The sequence below is a fragment of the Sphaerodactylus townsendi genome, linkage group LG09 (genome assembly GCF_021028975.2).
Source record: "Sphaerodactylus townsendi isolate TG3544 linkage group LG09, MPM_Stown_v2.3, whole genome shotgun sequence".
NCBI classification, from domain to species: Eukaryota; Metazoa; Chordata; class Lepidosauria; order Squamata; family Sphaerodactylidae; genus Sphaerodactylus; species Sphaerodactylus townsendi.
The window spans coordinates 76,468,105-76,489,810 of record NC_059433.1 but is presented as its reverse complement, the minus strand read 5'-3'; the positions used below and the strand labels follow the sequence as shown (position 1 = coordinate 76,489,810).

General features: G+C 44.6%; 1 protein-coding gene across 1 annotated transcript in view; it reads left to right on the top strand.

The window, feature by feature from the left end:
• LOC125439491 (MDM2 binding protein) overlaps positions 1 to 20,378 on the top strand; it is a 39,378-nt gene extending 19,000 nt beyond the window's left edge. Inside the window, exons 12-21 of the mRNA XM_048508592.1 lie at positions 605 to 715; positions 2,471 to 2,635; positions 6,672 to 6,765; positions 6,916 to 7,053; positions 8,079 to 8,174; positions 12,044 to 12,310; positions 13,829 to 14,078; positions 15,930 to 16,043; positions 18,919 to 18,984; positions 19,977 to 20,378. Coding sequence (XP_048364549.1) covers positions 605 to 715; positions 2,471 to 2,635; positions 6,672 to 6,765; positions 6,916 to 7,053; positions 8,079 to 8,174; positions 12,044 to 12,310; positions 13,829 to 14,078; positions 15,930 to 16,043; positions 18,919 to 18,984; positions 19,977 to 20,015 — 1,340 coding nt within the window. The 3' untranslated portion in view covers positions 20,016 to 20,378. The remainder of the gene's footprint in view (positions 1 to 604; positions 716 to 2,470; positions 2,636 to 6,671; positions 6,766 to 6,915; positions 7,054 to 8,078; positions 8,175 to 12,043; positions 12,311 to 13,828; positions 14,079 to 15,929; positions 16,044 to 18,918; positions 18,985 to 19,976) is intronic.
• The last annotated feature ends 1,328 nt before the right edge of the window (positions 20,379 to 21,706 follow it).

The following is a 21,706-nucleotide window of genomic DNA, read 5'->3' as shown; positions in this document are numbered from 1 at the left end:
TAACTCTTAAAGATAATCAAGCATGTTACTTAAAAATAAACTGTGAAATGTGGGTGGCTTCTGTTTCTGTTCTTGTGAAATAGTGAGGTTATGTGAATGCCTGGCTTTGGGCAACCAATTTTGTTTCGTTTTTTTTAAATGTTGAACTCTCACACGTACAAAACACACCCAGCTGTGAGACCTGTGACTTCTTTGTATGAAACTTGAGGAGGAGGAGGAGGAGGAGGAGTAGTAGTTTGGATTTATATCCCCCCTTTCTCTCCTGTAGGAGACTCAAAGGGGCTTACAGTCTCCTTGCCCTGCCCCCCTCACAACAAACACCCTGTGAGGTAGGTGGGGCTGAGAGAGCTCCGAGAAGCCCAAGGTCACCCAGCTGGCGTGTGTGGGAGTGCCCAGGATAATCTGAATTCCCAGATAAGCCTCCACAGCTCAGGCAGCAGAGCTGGGAATCAAACCCGGTTCCTCCAGATTAGATACACGAGCTCTTAACCTCCTACGCCACTGCTGTTCCTTGTTAAATTTTAGAATTTCAAATCATGTCACTTTGTGATTCGTAGTATCATCTCTTGTCTCATGAAATCCCACCTTCCCACCCCTCATACAGGTATGGCTGAAGAGATCATCAGATCCCTTCCAGTTGTCAGAGGAGAGCAGATCTTACAGCGAGAGAAGAAACTGGCTTGCATCCAGGCGTTAGCTTTGAATCAATGCCCGAGTAAGTAACTGAAAGAACAGCCGCCAGCCTGTGAGCTGATATATAATAATTTATCTTAATTTAGGTTTAATTTGACAGTATTTATGTTCCACTCTGAGGAAACAAGAACATTCAAGCAACGCTTTAAAGTGTTTTCATTAGAAAAAACGTGGCATTGTGCATCTAATGCGTTTTCCGCTTGCGGGTCGTCTCTCAAAACAGATGTTAACGTATCTTTGCTATTTTTGCAAGGGATTTTTTTTGTTACTACTTTCAGAGCAGATACCCAACCAGAGGGCTAACTCAAGAGCTAAGCTATACAACGCATGAGAAGATGAAAGCAAAACCAAACGAGAGGTTTCTTGGGAAATATGCTTGCCAGATCTTCTGCCAGACGCTTCAGCTGTGCCTTTAGCCAGCGGTTTCGTGTGGCACATATGGCAGGCTTGAAATGCCACCGTGCTTGAAGAAATATGTCCTGTCCTTTTGCTAGTAGCTGAATGTGGGGAAACGGCAGCTGAAGCTTTTCTATAGCATGGAAGTAAACAGCGTCCTATGAGCCCAATATTAAAGGGATGGAACATTTCTTGTGACTTGAGGGATTTGGTCAGCCTAGCACAGGGATCTGCAACCTGTGGCTCTCCAGATGTTCATGGACTGATGGGAATTGTAATAAAGGCACAGCATTCCGACTTCATCTGCTAGGCCAAGGGTCTGCAACCTGTGGCTCTCCAGATGTTCATGGACTACAATTCCCATCATCCCTGGCCTGATGGGAATTGTAGTCCATGAACATCTGGAGAGCCACAGGTTGCAGACCCTTGGCCTAGCAGATGAAGTCGGAATGCTGTGCCTTTTGGTATTTGCACATCAAGTTGCAGCCAGTTGCCATCCTTATAATAAAGCTGAGAAAGAGATGATGGGGAAGGAAAGATTCCTTTTTTACATCAAGTGCAGAAAAGCAGTCCTATAAGGTTTTTTTTTAAAAAAAACAACTCTTAAGGAGATCAACACCAGTCATAGGCACACCACGTATAAATCAAACTGGTTTATTAAGCGCAATAGCAAAAAGCATTCAAAGCACATCATATTACCTCGCTCGCAGGAATTAAAGGGACTAGCTGAAGCTACAGGATGACCAGCCGGAGCGTGTCTGGTCTCCTCAGGGATGACAAGGAGGAAGCTAGCACCCATGGTCAACCTGCTGTGGATTGAGAGTGTAGAAAAAGTACGGTTTCTTGTGATTAGGTCTTTTATACTTGTCTTTTCATGGATTACTCTGAGCTCCTGTGGACTTTATGGTCCACCTTCAAAGAGAAACTTTTCTATTGTTTTCAATGGGGAAGTCCAAAGTTCAGTTTTACCCTCCCCTCACAAGTGTTCCTTCCGCACATGTTCTCAACCACCTCTTGTCTACGGTAAGCCGAGGTTCACATGGACATGTGAAGAAAAGGCTAAAGCAAATCTAGCATCTTAAACCCTCTTGTTTCACCTTCCTCCAGACTATCTTTGCATTTTGTCTTATTACAAAACAACTTTGGGATAATTCTGAACATATATGAAAAAGGCTCATTATTATTAGTCTGCTGGGAGCGACCAGCAGAAATTGTCTTTAAAGATGAGGTTATCTTTTAAAGGTAGTTCATATGTGTAGCTCCAGCCCTTTTGAAACGAGCGGTATGAAGTGTTTACTCAAAGCGCGCTCTTTGTGTTAAAGGTACCTTGTCAATGACCGTGCAAACCTCAGCAATGCTTTTGTGTTCTTTTTTTTTTCAGAGAGGCAGGAAACAACCAAACCATCCCCGGTTGTTTCAGTTGAGGAACTGAAAACCATGTTAGCACGCACCAGGGAACGTTTTTTAGAGTTGTGGAATGCTAGCATTCCCAAAAGCGTTTTTCCAATAGCAGCGGTCAAAACTGAAGACCACAGGACAGTTTGTGGTACGTATCCTTTGTGTGCGGGGCGGGGCAGACCCCATTCCAGGCCTATTTTGGTCTTTGAGGGAGGATTCATTGAGGCCAGGCCTGGTTGCCAGCTCCAGATTGGAGAATTTTTTCCTGATTTTTCCTGAAATTTTTGTTGTAGAGCAGTGGTGGCAAACCTTTTTGAGACTGAGGGCCCACATTGCAACCCAAAACCCACTTATTTATCGCAAAGTGCCAAGACGGCAATTTAACCTGAATACTGAGGTTTTAGTTTAGAAAAAACGGTTGGCTCAGAGGCGTGCGTTACTCGGGAGTAAGCTTGGTGGTAGTCGGTGGCTTTGCTTTGAAGCATCCGTGCAACTCTTCCAACGGGTGAATCACGACCCTAGGAGGGTTTACTCAGAAGCAAGCCCCATTGCCAGCAACCGAGCTTACTCCCAGGTGAAGGATCGTGCTTCAGTTCTTCGCATGAAAATCAGTGAGGTTTAACAGTGCTTAACAGGGTTACCTACACTGCTTCCCCAAAACGAGGTCTTAGGTTTAATGCTAATAATAGAGCCCTGCGGCCCAGGCCAGCCTAGATGTGTGTGTGTGGGGGGAGGGCGACTCTGTTTGCACGTGCCCACAGAGAGGGCTCTGAGTGCCACCTCTGGCACCCGTGCCATAGGTTCACCACCACTGTGGTAGAGTCTGAGGAGAGCAGGGTTTGAGAGGCTTCAGCTGAGAGTCAGCTGCCAGAGCAGCCAACACGAGATGGATTGACCCGATGAAGTCCTTACGTTTTCAAGACCTGAGTATGTCTGTTAACAATTGGAGTTTTTGGAGGACATTAATTCACAAGGTCGCCATAAGTTGGAAGCGACTCGACAGCACTTAACACATCTGCGCTTCTCCTTGATAACATCAGAAAAAAGTATCCTTGTGTTACTGCTCTGCTGACATTTAATTTTAATTCACTCAACAAGAACTAATCCCTGCTGCTTCCCTGCACATATGGTTGTCTTGTGAATACAGTGGGCATCCATTTAACGCAATATACCAGACAGAGAGAGGGAAGGGGAGAAATCTTCCGAGGGAATGGTGAAATAGCTCATATTTTAAATTTTACTAACAGATTAACATTATTAAGGTGTTGTAGCGACAGACAGCACAGATGCCATCATATGAATTTACTTCTTCCCATTCGCCCCAAAATGATGGAGGCAGGGTTTGGATACTAAGAAGATGTTTCAAAGCAGTGACTGTGGGGAAAGGCAAGTCATCTTTTTCATTGATCAAAATGTGTGCCTTTTCAAAGTAGTCTTTTTTAAAATTTAAACCCCACATTTAAAAGTTAGTGAAAGCAGCTTAAAACAAAGATTCTGAGGTGGAAGCATAAAACTATCAGACTTCTTAGCAAAAGTTTGGTAATCTCGTGTATTTTAAGATGCTGTTCTGCCCTTAACAGAAGTTTTGCTCTATTCAGGCAACTGCTGATATATTTTGCCCCAAATATTGTAGCTGGTTAATTATGGGTTTGTGCTCTGATTGCTTACGATTTGTCCTAATGCAGTTACAGCAATAAGCTACATGTACAAAGACAGGGGTGTCAAACTCACGGCCCTCCAGATGTTCACGAACTACAATTCCCATCAGTCCCTCCCCAACATGAGCATTGGCTACACTGGCAAGGGCTGATGGGAATTGTACCATTTGGAAGGTGTGGCATTCCAAGCAGAACTTGTTTTTTTGTTATTAGTTGTAATTTCAGTTCAGTAGAAGGTACGTGTCACATGTGGATACAAATTAGAGTGATATAAAGAGACCAAAAAGATGTAGGAAAAATGTACATGGAGTGGGCATTTGGAGAGGGATGCTATGATTTATAAGTGATTGCCAGAAATTTCAAAGTCAGAAGCTGGGAATCCCAGCATTTGGTACTGAAAGCCAACTTAGATAAACAGTGGGCAAATTGCAGACCTAAATGAACAGTGAAAATCAAGAGAACAGGTTCATCTCAGAATGCAGAAAGGTCAGGGAAGGCAATATGGTGGGTCAGCTTTGCATAATTCAATGCATGAGAAAGTTTAACAGGGACAGACATTTCCAAAAAATCATTGAGAATCGAAATTTCAAGCTGAAAAAGTAGTATTGTTCTGGGAACTTGCGGGAGAAGACATTCCTTCTAAAGGTCAGACCGCAAAGTGTCCCCTCTTCCATAGGATATTTGATCAGCCTTTAAGCAAAAAAATGATTCAGGGAACGTAGCCGAACGAGAAAATTCTGTAATAATGGATGACTTCCAGCTAACTTTACATGGGCTTCATAAGAGCTCGGGCAGGTTGTGACAAAGAAACTCTATTTCTAGACATGATAAATTACTTTCTCTCCGAACAATTCAGCATGGAGCCAGCTAGAGGGGGAAGTGACCCTTGACTTAACCCTGAATAATGGTTAAGATCTGAAACAAGATGTAAGTGTTGTCAAACTCCTTGGGAACAGTGACCACAATGCCATCAGATTTAAACATCAATCTAAGTGGAAAGTTTTTCCAAAAAAAAAGTCTGACTTGTTGCATTTCATTTCAAATGAGAGAAGTTCTAAGAAATGGTTCAGAAAGAAATTGAAAAGGGGAGTCAGGAAAGTCAGATCTCTACAGGGTAGGACCAGATCAGAGCTAGCCAACATAATGCCAGTTTTCAAAGCTCCGTCCAAAGGGGAGCCTGGAAATTGCTAGTTCATTAGCCTGGTATTTGCTTAGGTAAATTGGGAGAAAGGATTCATACACAAAGAAGTCAAGCCTTGATGCGGAAAAATCAGTGTAGTGTTTACAAGAGAACATTACGGGTCACCAAACTTTTACAATGCTTTTAGGGTACAGATGATGAGCTGGTGGATGCTGTACCTTTGAACTTTTGACAAGCTTCCATTGAAGCTGCTGAGTAAATTGCAATCCCTGTAGTATGGATTGCAAACTGGTTAAAAATGTGTGTCAAGGGAATAGGCCATACTGGCAGGGGCTGATGGGAATTGTAGTCCATGAACACCTGGAGCACCATAGGATGGCCACCGCTGGTATTGCATACCGATTTAGCCCTTTGGTTCCTCTGGCTCTGAATGGTCTTCTTCAAAGCAACCTCTGGCGAGTGCTTCAGGCAATGATACACCAATAGGCCATGCTGGCAGGGCTGAAGGGAATTGTAGTCCATGCACATCTGGAGCGCCATAGGTTGGCCACCCCTGGACTTTATTGCATAGTGATTTAGCCCTTTGGTTCAGAATGGTCTTCTTCAAGGCAACCTCCGGCAAGTCTTCCAGGCAATGATACACCAGACAGTCTTGGTCAACATTCAGGACTGGCTTCCTGCCCGCAGGACTGATATAAGCCACTGAGGCTCTGGTGTTGCTTCTGGGGCTCCATGGTGCCTCACGTGCTTGGCCAGGTGCAGTCCGCACACCTCCTCTCCTCTTATTTGCCAGCACACTGGCAGCTTCACAATACAAGAGGCCAAACAGTGGTCTCTGGTCTCCTGTACTGGGAGGAAAGAGAACGGTGCCTAAATGAGTTGAGGAACAAACGAAACAGAAAGTGCTGATGCAGTGGTGGCAAACCTATGGCACTCCAGATGTTCATGAACTACAATTCACAATTGGCCATGCTGGCAGGGGCTGATGGGAATTGTAGTCCATGAACATCTGGCGTGCCATAGGTTCGCCACCACGGTGCTAATGGGACAAATGGGCAGGCCTTCATCAGATCCACCAGGCCTGTTTTTAAGGTTGCTCACTGAGCTCTTCACTGGGTTTTGTACAAAACACAGCCAGAGCCACCAGGATGCAATATTTGGGAGTGCAGATGTTGGCCACCTGTTACCATATGGATTGCAGAAAGCAAGAGGCTTGTGAGGAATGTCTTTCACTGGATCGGGCTGAGACCCCCCCAAGTTTATACCTGAGCTACGCACAACTTTCTGTTCGGCCTAATGGGAGAGCTGGTCTCTGCTGTGTTTTGAGTAACTAATTAAGCTGCTGTTTGATTTTTGGTCCCCTCCTTCCTTTTTTCTTGACTCAGAATCGGAGCTGAAATGTTCAAATCCTTTGGAGTGGCCACAGAGAAACGTCCTCCAGAACCTGGAAAACTTTGAAAAAATGAAGCAAAAAGCAAGGTAATTCTGTGCAATATGTGAACTTCTTGGATGTAGGCGAATCGTTTCTGAACTGCCTTGCTTTCCTTAATAAGAATTGCTACTGGAGTTTGCTTTGGGCTTGCTGGTTTTTGTAGCTGTTCTTTTACCCGCTTTTCTTTTTCCTGTTAGAGTTTCTGAACAGCTGCTGGGGCGTAAAGATAGCCAAAAGGAGTCAACAACGTTGCTTGATGCTAAAGAGCTGTTGAAATTTTTCACTCCAGAAGGGCTGCCCGTCGGGAATCTTCAGCCTTTGCACGTTCAGAAAAGGTAAAACTTTGGCATTCACTCCTGGCATCTCTTCAAAGGAAAACAGGGAATCTTGTGATCACAAATAGTGTGCCACTTGTGCAGAAGAGTGTAATATTCATTTGTTCCTGCAAAACTTTATTTGAAGTTAGGGTTGCATGAACACAATACAGCAGGCCTCTGCTCAGACCTTTGAGACTACATTGATTTATTTATATTTATTAGTCCATTTATAGTCTGTCTTGCAAAGATTCTGGTGGAAAAACCAGGAAGTCATCTTTTAACAATATAGAAGAAGAGGAGTTTGGATTTATGTCTCACCTTTCTCTCCTATAAGGAGACTCAAGGTGGCTTACAAGCTTCTTTCCCTTTCTCTCCCCACAACAGACACCTTGTGAGGTAGGTGGGGTGAGGTAGGTGGGGCTGAGAGAGTTCCGAAGAACCGTGACTAGCCCAAGGTCACCCAGCAGGAATGTAGGAGTGCGGAAACACATCTGGCTCATCAGATAAGCCTCTGCCACTCTCTCAGCCCCACCTACCTTCCCAAAGTGTTTGTTGTGGGGAGAGGAAGAGTAAGGAGCTTGTAAGCCACTTTGAGTCTCCTTACAGGAGAGAAAGGTGGGATATAAATCCAAATCTCCTCCTTTCTTTCTTTCTTTCTTTCTTTCTTTCTTTCTTTCTTTCTTTCTTTCTTTCTTTCTTTCTTTCTTTCTTTCTTTCTTTCTTCTTCTTCTTCTTCTTCTTCTTCTTCTTCTTCTTCTTCTTCTTCTTCTTCTTCTTCTTCTTCTTCTTCTTCAGCTCAGCTGCCTGTTTTCCTTAAGGGGTTTGATCACACCTATCCCTGGAGCTGCATGTCAGCAGCAAGGTGTGTTTCCGTGCTCGCAACGTGGAACCCCAGTATCAGTTGAGGCTGAATAGGACTGGAGTACTTTTATCAATAAACTGCCAATGTGACAGATTGTTCCAATTAACTCCGTAAGAATGTATTGTATTTTCTATAAATAAACGATGGCAAGCTAAAATGGATTTCCCCTCCCACTTTTCAGTGAAAACGCTTTTCTTCTGACACCAGAGCTTACAACTCAAGAAGTGAGAAATTTGCCTTTTGAAAAAGCTGCTGGGTGCCATTATCACGGCCTAGAGTAAGTTCCCTTTCTCATTCGTGTTGTGAACTGTTTTCTCATTCTTCTTTCTCCTTCTGTTTTTGAAAACATGTTCATTTACACAACTGGTGTTTTGGTTCTATAATACTGGTGGGAACCTCCTTCTGAATGTGCTAACATTAATTGTGTGAAATGAAAATTGCAATTCTTTGATTCATTTGATTCAGTTACATTTGATTCAGTTACATTCAGATTCATTTGATTCAGTTACATTCAAATTCATTTGATTCAGTTACATTGTTTTTCCTGTTGGTGAGTACCGAAGATGTTCTGACAGTAGCCTTTTACTTCTGAATGAAAGCAATAAGGAAAATTACTGAGAGTTCACACATTGAGGCAGTTCCATTATTATGGGGTTGGGGTGGATGAGAAAGAACCGGGATGCAGAGGAGATGCTGTGATATCCACACTGAAGAATATTGAAACCGATGTTGACCTTTGCCCCGGCCTGGATAGCCCAGGCTAGCCCCATCTGGCCAGATCTTGGAAGCCAAGCAAAGTCAGTCCTGATTAGCACTTGGTTAGGAGACCACTAAGGAAGTCCAGGGTTGTTCCAGAGGTTAGCAGTGCCAAACTACCTCTGTTCACCTCTTGCCTTGAAAACCCTATGGGGTCGCCAGAAGTTAGCGGCAACTTGATGGCACTTCCCACCACTGCCATGTTGAGGTTTGCACCATGTGACTTGTGTGAATAGCAGCTAATCATGCACACCTCTAGGCGTTGTATGGACATGTTGTATTTTGAGTTCTTTAATGTAAAGTTCAGCTCATCTTTCCTTGGTTGCTTAAGAACATGGACTTTGTGCTGTCGAAGGCTTTCATGGCCAGAATCACCAGGGGGTTGTGTGTTTTCCGGGTTATATGACCGTGTTCCAGTGGCATCTTCTCCTGACATTTCACCTGCTTTTTCTGACGATGCCCGCCACAGATGCAGGCAAAGCATCAGGAGAAAATGCTACTGGAACACGGCCATACAACCCAGAAAACCCACAACACCCTAACATGGACTTTGTTCTCATGATGAACAAAATAAACATCACTTTATGCTTTGTCAAACTGTTCAATAGCAAAATGATCATCCCTATTTGGGTGGTGATGGGGAGGAGACCCTTCAGAATTCTTCTAGAGCAGGTTCATGGGGTAAGCTCCTATGTTCTACTGGACTTTGTGTGCTGGTGGAGTCAGTGCTCCAATCATATTATGGGATACACGTAGGGATGCTAGCCTCCATGTGGCGGCTGGAAATCTCCTGGGATTCCAACTGATTTCCAGGTGGCAGAAATCAGTTCACCTGGAGAGAAAGGCCACTTTGGAAGGTGGACTCTATGGCGTTATACTCCATTGAAGTCCCTCCCTTCCCCAAACCCCTCCCTCCTCAGGCTCCACCCCCCAAATCTCCAGGTATTTCCCAACCTGGAACTGACAACCCTAGACACATGGAAGATGGAAACTTTTCTGGGAATGTTAGAACTTGTGTAAATCTAGAGTCGTAGAATCACAGAGTTGGAAGAGACCCCAAGGGCGATGGAGTCCAACCCTCTGCCATGCAGGAACACACAGTCAAAGCATTCCCAACATATGTTCATCCAGCCTCTGTTTAAAAAACCCCAATGAAGGAGACTCCACTACTCTCTGAGGCAGTAAATTCCACAGTCGAACAGCCCTGGTCGTCAGAAAGTTCTTCCTAATATTTAGGTGGAATCCCTTTTCCTGCACCTTGAATCCATTACTCCGTGTCCTAGTCTCTGAAGCAGCAGAAAACAAGCTTGCTTCCTCTTTGACATGGGATCCCTTCAAAGAATTATCGCTATCATGTCCCCCCTTAACCTTAACTTCTCCAGACTAAACTTCCCCAGCTCCCTAAGTCTCTCTTCGTATGACATGGACTCCAGACCATTTATCATTTTGGTTGCCCTCCTTTGGACATGTTTCATCTTGTCAACATCCTTCTTAAATTGTGGTGCCCAAAACTGAACACAGTACTCAAGGTGAGGTCTGACCAATGTAGAGTAGAGCAGGAAGGTAAAACCTCTGATTGGTAACTTCTGAACTAGTGGAACTTTCAGGAATGCCCAAAATATGTCATCTCTTTGTTCCCTACAGCAAAAGCCCCCAGGAACAACCAAGAGGACTTGCATCCCCTCCCCCTCCCTTTTTGCTAAATGGAGAAGTTTTCCATGTTAATTAATTTTGTTTGCTGTTGTCTGCCTGGCAGTTTGGTGCAGATGTATGAAACACAGGAATAGTTAAGCAGAGCAATTTGCTGGAGGTGTTTTAGTCTCGACTTCAAAGGACTTCTTCAAGATTTCACGGGCTGAGTTGGTGGTTGTTATTGATCGTCAAACACTTTGAAGGTTCTGGTAGCACGACGTGCATGTTAATGAGCAGCCTTTATTTCTTACTAATGGCAAATCTTTTCAGAAGCTTTTCAGAATACAATCTTTTCAGAATACAAATGAAAAGCGAGAGGTCGGTCCAGGAACAAAATACATTAGCTGCAATTTTGAAAAGAAAAAGTTTTAAAAAACTGAATCAAGTCAGTAGGGATACAAATCAAAACCAAAATTAATTTACCAAACCCTCACTGTATGCGCCTTTTTGAGACACTGAAATAACTATTCTGAACTTTGAAGCAAGCACACTTGGAAGGAGAAGCCCTTTTTAATAGTAAAAGCTAAGGTGAATGGATTCATTGAGTATGATTTTAGTTGAGTGCTGTTGTTTTCCACTGCTGGTAGTTCTTACAACTAGAAGAAAAACTCTAATACGTTACATACTGAACATTTCCTACAACTTTTTGAACAAAACTAATAGCTGGGAACTGTGGTTTCCAAACAAACACCAATGTGTCCATAGAACTGATGTAAAATCTTAAACTGAAATTAGGATGTCAGTTGATCGCTAATTAAATTTTCTATTCCAGGCACTGCATTATTAAGTCTGTAATACCAGCAAAGCCGTGACTTAGATAGCCCGGGTTATCCCAATCTAGTCAGATCTTAGAAGCTAAGTAGAGTTAACCCTGGCTAGTACTTGGATGGGAGAACACTAAAGAAAGTCCAGTGTTGCTATGCAGAGTCAGGCATTGGCAAACTACCTCTGAGGCTCCTTCCGCACATGCAGAATAATGCACTTTCAATCCACTTTCAATGCACTTTGCAGCTGGATTTTACTGTGCGGAAAGCAAAATCCACTTGCAAACAATGGTGAAAGTAGATTCAAAGTGCATTGTTCTGCATGTGCGGAAGGGGCCTGAACATCTCTTGCCTCAAAAACCCTCCAGGGTTGTCGTAAATCAGCTGTGACTTGACCGAACCTTTCTCACCCCTTGCAAAACTGATTAACCAATACTTTCATCTCACACTCTTAACCCATCTATTTATACGATTGAGGTTCTTTAAAGAAATCCTCGCGAGGATAGGGGCTTACAGGTATCACAGATTCTGCAGTAGATGGAATAAGACCAGAGCACCTATTCACTTGCTCTGAGACTGTTCACTGAAATTTTGATGGGAAAGCTGTTGATTATGACTTTGGCCAAAGTTCAATATATTTTGCATATTTAAATTCTTGATGTTTCTGGGAATGTGAATTTTTAGTCATTACTTAACAGACTTGGGTAAAATCAAAGTGGTTGTTTGATACTCTTGCTGATAAAGTGCAGACTGAGGTTTGGTATAGATGAAACCATTGTTGACACAACACCAATTTCAGTTTTGCTCCATTTTGCAGTAGGCACATTAGGCAAACTTTCTAGCCAGAAACAAAGAATATTTAGATCTCTTTAACTGAGGAGAATTCACAGCGCTCTTGCAGTGTGACTGGCAACTCTCTTTAACTTCCCTCTAGATACTGCCTAGACAACAGAAGGGCTTTGGAAAGAGATGCAGAATTTTCTGAACTTCAGACTCGTCTTATCCGTTACGAAACTCAGACTACTTGTGCAAAGGAGTGCTGCCCAGTGCCGTGTGTCTTGAGCCCTCTTCCGTCTCCAGCTGTTTTGTCAGAGACCGGAAGCATCCCAGATGGGGAATCTTTACGAAGGGATCATCCCACAGAAGTATCCAAGCTGAGACGCAGATCGAAAGACCAGGATGGCTTCTGTTCCAACAAGGGGTAATATTCTAGATTTTAAAAAACATCTTTTTTCACTTCATGCTTTTTTCCACTTGCACACTTTTTACACAAGTCTGATCACCTTTTGGCAGCCTTTGAATCCAGTATATTGGAAAGTAATGCAGACTAGCAGCCTCATCCAAAGGGGGTGGACAAATCTGCCAGCGGGAGCAGTGTGCGGCCGTGCCGGTGGATTTTCCCTCCCCCGGGCATTTGTCCTGGCAGAGGGATGAATCCGTCAGCATGTGGCTGCTGTGGCCCTCCCCAAACACAGCACTAGGGTCCAGCACTCCTACCACCAGCTTAGTGGGGCGGGCCAGGGGAGGAGCTGGCAGCAGTGGCATAGGAGGTTAAGAGCTCGTGTATCTAATCTGGAGGAACCCGGTTTGATTCCCAGCTCTGCCACCTGAGCTGTGGAGGCTTATCTGGGGAATTCAGATTAGCCTGTGCATTCCAGCAAACGCCAGCTGGGTGACCTTGAGCTAGTCACAGCTTCTTGGAGCTCTCTCAGCCCCATCCACCTCACAGGGTGTTTGTTGTGAGGGGGGAAGGGCAAGGAGATTGTAAGCCCCTTTGAGTCTCCTGCAGGAGAGAAAGGGGGGATATAAATCCAAACTCCTCCTCCTCCTCTTCTTCTCCTCCTCCTCCTCCTCCTCCCAGGCATTAGCCACATTTTGCCAGCAGCTGGGACTTTGGGTGGCATAAATTTATTAAGCTAAATGGAGGCTTCTTAGCAGTAGGGAGGCTTTTTCACTTCTCAAGCCTCTTCACACCACTGGGCACCCTCTATGGGAGTGGCGTGTTGACACAGCACTGCAGCCAGCCACTTGGCCCCTGTTAACTACTGTGCATGGTTTCTATTGTCTGTTGCTGTATGTGGGTTCCCTCTGCGTTTTTGTTTTTTTTTGCTTTCATTGAACGTGTCATGGGAAGTCTTATTTTGCACTTCACCTCTGGTTCTGTCGACTGTATTGATTTATTCTATATAATCCACCTTGATGCCCAGTGAGAATGGCGGATTATAAATAACGTAAATAAATCAATAAATAAGTCATACTGGGTTGCTGAAGGTCACAAACTCACCAAAGTTGGCATAATTTAGTTACCACGTGCCAGGCTGAAGGATATTTTCAGTCCAACAGGATAGCTTTTCATTGTTCATGTGATAACCAATATATAAAAATCTGGTGTAGCGTGGTGTGGTGTGGTGTTTAAGAGCAGATGCACTCTAATCTGGAGAGCTGGGTTTGATTCCCTGCTCTGCCACTTGAGCTGTGAAGGCTTATCTGGTGAACCAGATTAGCTTGTGCACTCCAACACACGTCAGCTGGCTGATCTTGGGTTAGTCACAGTTCTTTGGAGCTCTCTTTGCCCCACCTACCTCACAGGGTGTTTGTTGTGGGGGGTGGGGGAAGGGAAAGGAGTTTGTAAGCTCCTTTGAGTTTCCTTACAGGAGAGAAAGAGGGGATATAAATCCAGCTCTTCTTCTTCTCTTTTATTTCCCCCTGCTCTTTCTAGGTTAATGAAATCCGAAAGTACAGATTCTCTCTTGTCCCAGGCAAGCGGAAGCAGCAGCGGCTGCCGATCAAGAGGTGCCACAAGGCAGCACCCAGATAAATCGATCTCTCTGTCTTCTGTGGCTGCCAAACAGTCTTATAGTCAGGTGCACAAAGTAACTACAAAGAACAACCCAGCAAGCCGGCGATGTACTAAAGAGACAGAAATATCAAAGCCAACAAAGGAATCACGGTCTCAGAAACACACACGGGTAAAGGATTTTTCAAGGTGGCGACAAGCAAAGGGGACAAGGGAGTTGCCATCCCTAAATATAGCTGGCATAAGTGGAGCATAGTGTAAAGTTAAAATTTTCCATCATTGTAAGAAGTCCCTTTTCCTCAATAGGAGACCCACAAGGCCTTGTGGTCTCCCTCAGTGGCTTTATATGCATCCTCCTGAAACTTTCTCTAATAGCTCCCGTTGCCAGCGTGGTATAGTGGTTAAGAGTAGGTGGATTCTAATCTGGTGAACTGGGTTTGATTCCCCACTCCTCCACCTGAGTGGCAGAGGCTTATCTGGTGAACCAGATGTGTTTCTGCACTCCTGCATCCCTGCTGGGTGACCTTGGGCTAGTCACAGTTCTTCAGAACTCTCTCTGCCCCACCTACATCACAAGGCATCTGTTGTGGGGAGAGGAAGGGAAAGGAGCCTGTAAACCACCTTGAGTCTCCTTACACGAGGGAAAGATGGGGTATAAATCCAAACTCCTCTTCTTCTTTTGAATATTTCTCTTTTGCTCGTGTTTACTAGTTCTCCAGTCCTTGCCACCTACTTTAATATACTTTTGTGTGCCTTGCATCATCTAGAAGCAAATAGAAGGCAAAATGTACAATTAGCACAGGTGGCAGATGAGGGAAGAGGCTGGTCTATTCCATAGTTTAAAATTCAACATGATAAAATGTTAAACCTTTGTGTAGTTTTGAAGCCCTGGGGGAAACCACATTCTTTTCCCCAGACGGAGCGCTATCTCAGTACAGGAGATTCTTATGCATGAAACAGCCGATCCTGACGGCGCCAAAGAGGGAAACAAATCAAATGAAAATGCTACCAGTCAAAAAAGAGTAGAACTTGGAAGCAAGTGTATGTGATGGTTTTAAACAGTAATATTTTTCAAAGTTTCATCTTCAAAAGGCAGTTTAAATATTTTATGACTGCATTACCCATTCTCATGAAGTAGGTAAGCAAGCGCACTGTTTGCTTCTTCAGATGAAAGACGGTGGAATTGTTTTTTTAGATTTCTTGTTTGGAGTGAGACGACCAAATGTGTGCATTCATCATATTTTTTAAGGTGTACACTTAAACTTGGTATGAAAGTTGTGTACACATGTAACACACAGGGATTCTTCAGCCGTGACTGGTTGCTGCTCTTGGGGACTACATGTCAGTAATGGGTTTTTTTTGTGTATTTAGTATATTTTCTACCCTGCCCTTTCTCCTAGGAGGCCAGGCTCTTCACTTGTCCATTTTGTCCTCACGGCGTTAGATTGAGATTGTGTGACTGGCCCAAGGTCACCCAGCAGGCTTCCACGGTAGAATGAGACTCTGAACCCCGATCTCCCAGACCCTAGGCCAGTGGTGGTGAACCTATGGCACGGGTGCCAGAGGTGGCACTCAGAGCCCTCTTTGTGGGCACGCGAGCTGTCGCCCCAGTTTGGGCACTCAGCAGTGGCATAGCACCAAGGGGGTGAGGGGTGCGTGATGTACTGGGTGCGTGCCCCTGCGGGGGTGTGGCGAGGGTGTGGTGAGGGTGTTCCGAGGCAGGGTGGGGGTGTTTCGGGACATTCTGGGGGCATTCCAGGGCAGGGCGGTGGCATGGAAGGGGCACAGGGTGCATGCATGCCCCAGGTGCAGTTTCCCTTCGCTCCGCCCCTGGCACTCAGTTTCTAAAAGGTTCACTATCACTGCCCTAGGCTGACCATCTAATCGTTACACAATGCTGGCTGTCAGGATTGGCTATTTAGCAGGGTTGACATCATTCTAGGCAGATGAAAATCCAATCTACAACTAAAGCCTATTGCATATTGGATCTCAAGGTATTAAATATGCCGATGTTTTCTTCAAGATGCTGAAGGAAGTGGTGACTAAAACCCTCCGAGCGCACAGCATTGCTGAAGACCACAAGTGCTTTGCGACCTGCAGCCAACGTCTCTTTGAGATTTCCAAGTTCTACTTAAAGGTAGTTCTACTTTATTGCATTTCATATCCCTCCTTTCTTTTCTCATGGAGCTCTACATGGGTTATTCATCCAAGCGATCCAAGCACTGATCAGACCTAGCCCTGATCAGCTTCAGTGAGGTGGCCACGCCACGTGCCTTTCAGTGATACCCCAGGCAATAAAACTTTTTTATGCATGGTAAAAGTTCAAGGCTGACAAGGGACGCATGGGATCAATTTAACAAAGTGCTTGCAAGCTCCTTTTAGCGTGAACGCAGCACTCCTTTTCCCCGAGTGACAACATGCCTTCGCTTCTTCTGACTTTTACACCACAGATCCGCAAGTGCTCTTCCTTCACTAAGTGCTCATCTTGAAAAAGCAGAGTTTTACAGTAGCTGTGCCTCTCTTCATACAGAACTCCTGGACCATAAGGGAATGGCCATTGCTTAATCTGGTAGCTGAAGGTAGCCAAAGGTTATCGTGGCACGGAGCAAATGAGAACCCAGTTCAGGTTGGAGTTTCAAGCTAATTGCTACGTTAGGGAGCAAATGTGTGCCTCCTTCATACTGTGCCAGCTGAATCATATTAGTATCACAGTAGGATATGTAGTCTGTTATGTCCACCAGAGCTAAGCTGTTAACCATAGGACATTTTGGAGGACATTGGTTCAAAGGGCCACCATGAATCAGAAGCGGCTTCATGGCACTTGACACTCACTTGTGTCCACCTGCAGACAAGACTGAATTCAACGTATGCACTCTGAAGCTAAATGTCTAGGGCCCTTTTACATAACAAATGGGGTGTGTGTGTGTGTGTATTTGATTGGCAGAGAGCCATGAGCTGATCCCAGCTCTCTGATTAGCCCACATGGTACAGTTTTTCCAGCTCCTGTTGGTCACATTCACACTCTACATTATGTACACAAAAAACCCTTGCAAATTACATACTATGTCAGTGGTGGCGAACCTATGGCACGGGTGCCAGAGGTGGCACTCAGAGCGCTCTCTGTGGGCACGTGTAAACAGAGTCACCCCCTCCCCCCCACACACACACATCTAGGCTGGCCTGGGCCACTGGGCTTGATTATTTGCATTAAACCTAAGACCTAGTTTTGGGGAGGCAGTGTAGATAACCCTGTTAAGCGCTGTTAAACCCCACTGATTTTCATGTGAAGAACAAAAGCACAATCCTTTACCTTGGAGTAAGCTCGGTTGCTGGCAATAGGGCTTGCTTCTGAGTAAACCCTCCTAGGGTTGTGATTCACCTGTTGGAAGAGTTGCACAGTTGCTTCAAAGCAAAGCCATCGACTAACACCAAGCTTACTCCCGAGTAATGCACGCCTTGGAGCCAACTGTTTTTTCTAAACTAAAACCTCAGTATTCAGGTTAAATTGCCGTGTTGGCACTTTGCGATAAATAAGTGGGTTTGGGGTTGCAATTTGGGCACTCGGTCTCAAAAAGGTTCGTACTATGTGAACCATCCTCTAGGCACAAGGAAATTTTGAGACATCCTTTAAAAATCTTCCCCGTGAATGTCAGTTTGAAGTGTAATTGAATCCCTTCCATCTGCTGCTGTGGACATACCCTTATTCAGATGCCTGACTAGTTCAGTGGTTGATGTGTATGCTTTGTATTATGACCTCGATTCAGACATTTTGTGTGTAAAAATTGTACAGAACACTTTGTAGCACATTCAGTGCACTATTGAGTTGAACACTGAGCTGTTGTATATACCGTCTATATTAATATAACACCAAAGAAGTATCTGGAAGTTTGTTGCTGTATGATTTATTCAGGGCTGTATGCCCTGCTACGAGAGAGAAGGGACACGGCCTCACGCTGCGAGCCATTTGCAGCGTAATTGTTCCAGTCCTGATAATTGCGTTCCACTGACCCCCACTTTGTTTTGTCATGGTGCATGTACAAAGCAGCATGAAAGTGTTTTTTTTATGTTGGGAGATGTGAAGGCTTCAGGCACCACGAGAGCCATTTTGCCGTCGTGCAGAGCTGCTAAACGTCATGGTAGGGCAATGGTTCTAAAGCACCTCCGGAGATACAAGCCAATGGGTGATAGTTTACAGTTAAACTAGCAGGAATCTCAGTCCCAGAAAGGAAATAAATAAGGTATACTTGGAAAATGGTGAGATCGGTGTGGCTGATGTGAAACTGAGATAGTGGCCAAATAACTTAATTGCATTAATACTGGGGACTAAGCTGAACCTGCTTGCCTCATATCTTGGTCTCTTTCACATCCCAAACTTGCGCCCTGTTTTCTTGCAGTTTTCCAGTACTAGTTATAGAATCATATACATTGTTTCAAAGTCGCCCTTGTGATGCCAGTTCCCTTCTTTTCTCGCATTGTCCTTTTTAAGTAAACCTGTCTTCTGTGATGCCCCTTGGTTTTGTGGGGATTTGGGGACGGTTCCACCAACAGGAAGAGGAAAAGATCTATTTCCTGCCTCCCCGATGGGACAAAGGGAACCCCCCATAAGATGTCCTCCTGCTCAGAGGAGAATGTATGGATCACCTAGCAAATCAGATTGAATGGCAATCTGGGCAAATGAACTCAAGGGCTGAGAGGATGAACATATTGTCAAAAGCTTTCACGGCCGAATTCAACTGGTTCTGGTGGATCCACCCAACCACGACCACACAGCCCGGAAAACCCACCAGAACCAGTTGAGAGGATGAACGTTTTGGTGATTTGTTCAGCTGTGTTGAATTTGCTACTTTCAAAGCAGATATCAACATTAGAGAGCATTTGTGGGGGGACTATTACTTTTTTTGCTACTTAATTATTCATTTTAAAAGAATGTGAACCTATTATTTTCTCCCTTAAGCTAAATGTAAATGTTGAGATCCACTTAACATGTTGGGTGACATATATTTCATGTTTAGGATCTGAAAACATCTCGAGGGCTCCTGGATGAAATGACTAAAGCCGCAAACAGCAATGTAAAACAGGTAACAAAGTCTAGGATTGGACTGTTTAGAGATGTTGGTTTTATGTTATGTGATTATTGTGTTGTTAAACGCTATTAAACGCTCCAAGTCCAAAAGGGGAGGGACAGGCTAGAAGTTTAATAAATGATAAAAGAAGAGGAGGAGGAGGAATTTGGATTTATATCCCCCCTTTCTCTCCTGTAGGAAACTCATAAGGTCTGACAATCTCCTTGCCCTTCCCCCCCGTACAACAAACACCCTATGAGGTGGGTGGGGCTGAGAGAGCTCCGAAAAGCTGTGACTAGCCCAAGGTCACCCAGCTGGCGTGTGTGGGAGTGCACAGGCTAATCTGATTTCCCCAGATAAGCCTCCACAGCTCAGGCAGCAGAGTGGCGAATCAAACCCGGTTCCTCCAGACTAGAACGCACCTGCTCTTAACCACTACGCCACTGCTGCTCATAAATGTTTTGACCTCCACATGAAGCTGGCTGGGTGACTTGGGCCGATCACAGTTCTCTCAGAACTCTCTCAGCTCCCCCGGAGGCAGGCCATGGCAAACCACCTCTGAAGGTCCCTTGCCTCGAAAACCATGTGGGGTCTCCATAAGTCACCAGTGACTTGACAGCACTTTCCACCAACACCAAGTTATTTTCTCTGCACGGGACAATATTGCAGAATGACAGCTGACATTTGATTATCAAAGTTGTGTTGGCTTTTGTTGAACTGTGCATTCTAGAAGTTGAATTAGGCTGTCTCTAGCAGCGAAAGGGCACTGGGTCATCCCGTTAACATTTGTTGCATAGTGACTTAATTGGTGCTAAATATTTGTCGTTGCCCCAGAACACCTGCTCTGGTTTTGATATCCACACACTCTGGGAAACAATGCCCAGCGGAGCTGTTGGCCAACCGTTTTCAATCTTTGAATTTCCAACAAATTCACCAATCTCTCTGAACTGTATTTGTTTTGCACGTTCACCTCTAATTCTAATTGCCTTTCTTGGGATGTTTTATAGGTGATTGAGTGGGTTTTAGAAAAGACCACCAAGAAGTGATATCTGCCAGAGACACTGATGATCTGCATACAAACAAGGTGCATTAAATGGACCCATTGCATGGAGTGTCCTGTTACATAGTCTACGTGCCTGAAACCTACAGCACGTTCAGCATTCTGTATGCAAAGGCCTGCCGTATAAATTGCACTGAAGCGAGTTACTTCACATTTGTTAAGTAACCATCTTGACTTTGTGTGTGTGTCTTGTACAGATTTCTGTTTAGAGCAGTAGAAGCCAAGTATCACAACAGTTAATGGCTTTATTTTTCTCCCCCTCTCGTCTGTAGAATTTAAGAGGTTCTTCTCTCTGTAAACGCCTCCTTTGTTGTTAACAAAGTAGCTATAAAAAAAGATTTACCAGCTGGCAAAATCCTTCTGCATTTTGTTGGAAGAGCTGTCAGTATTTGTCTTGCTTGCTGAAGTACCTTAGTTAGAAGGTCACGAGCAGAACACATTGCTCAAACTCACCCCAGACACTCCCTCAGATCTGCCCACCAGATCCAGTCGGTAGAGCGAAGAGGCACAGCCTTAAAGTTCAAGACAAGCGGTTCCAGTTAAGCTGAGAGTTCAGTAGGTAGCTTTTCCAGTTAGTCACATCTCGGCCATGTCTGTTTTTTTCCAGAACTTTCTGTCATGGTACCCATGGTCAGCACCCTACCAATACCTGCCTCAGCTTTGGATATTAAATATTCTGGCGTCTGTTGAGAGGGGAGGGTGGTTGGCATGGTGACATTAACAGTTTCTCAATACATCAGAACTCAATAAAATCGGATCATTTCCTCCCGACTACTGTGAACCCACAACCACTTAAGTTATATTGGCGTGAGCTTGCTCAGTCTTGGATAGTTTGGGCCATTGCATCATCCATTGCCAAACGGTATCATTGCCGAACGGTAAACAGCATTTTACCACACAATGCAGGCAAGTGTGAGGACAAAGCATGCCGAAGCAGTCATTTGGAATGGCTCAAGTACTGACATTTTGCCTGTCTGATAATAATGGTAGCACCTGCATAATATATAAAGCGTCCCTCCTTCCCACCCCGCCATGTTTGTGAGAGACCAAAAATGGTAGAATCAATTATTAGCACAGTCAGTGTAAAGTGGTGCAACCCATTTGATGCACTCCAGATGTCTTCCTCTGAGTTTGTGGTTCTGTGCTAAATATGCTCTCTTATATTTTGGAAGGGAGAAATACTCCTCTCCCCATTAAGCAGGCAAGCTGCCCAGGCATCACTCTGTGGGGGTATCAAACGTTACAATCTGCTGGGTATATTTATGGGTTTTTCATTTTGGCCTGCAGGGCGCAGTTTTGTGGGCTAGACTGACAGCTAAAATTAGCGGGTGATCAACTTCAGGAGACTGTTCTATGCATTACCCCCCCAAGTTTGGTAAGGGCCTGTCTTGTGAGGTGATTAAAAGCCCCAGTTATGACTCCAGTTTGGAGAAAGGGGTGCTCTGCATCCCCATTGTTGTCCAATGGGAGCTAATAGAGATGGGCTACAGTTTTATGGGTCCATAACTTTGGCCCCTGCACCAAACTGCACCAAACCTGGGGGGTATCATTAGGCAGTCTCCTGATGGAGACCCTGAAAGTGTTGAGACTGCATTCAGAAATGTGCCCCCCTCTACAGCCTGCAACCCCCATTGACAAAGGGAGCAATGCAGAAAACTCAATGCAGAACAAAGATTC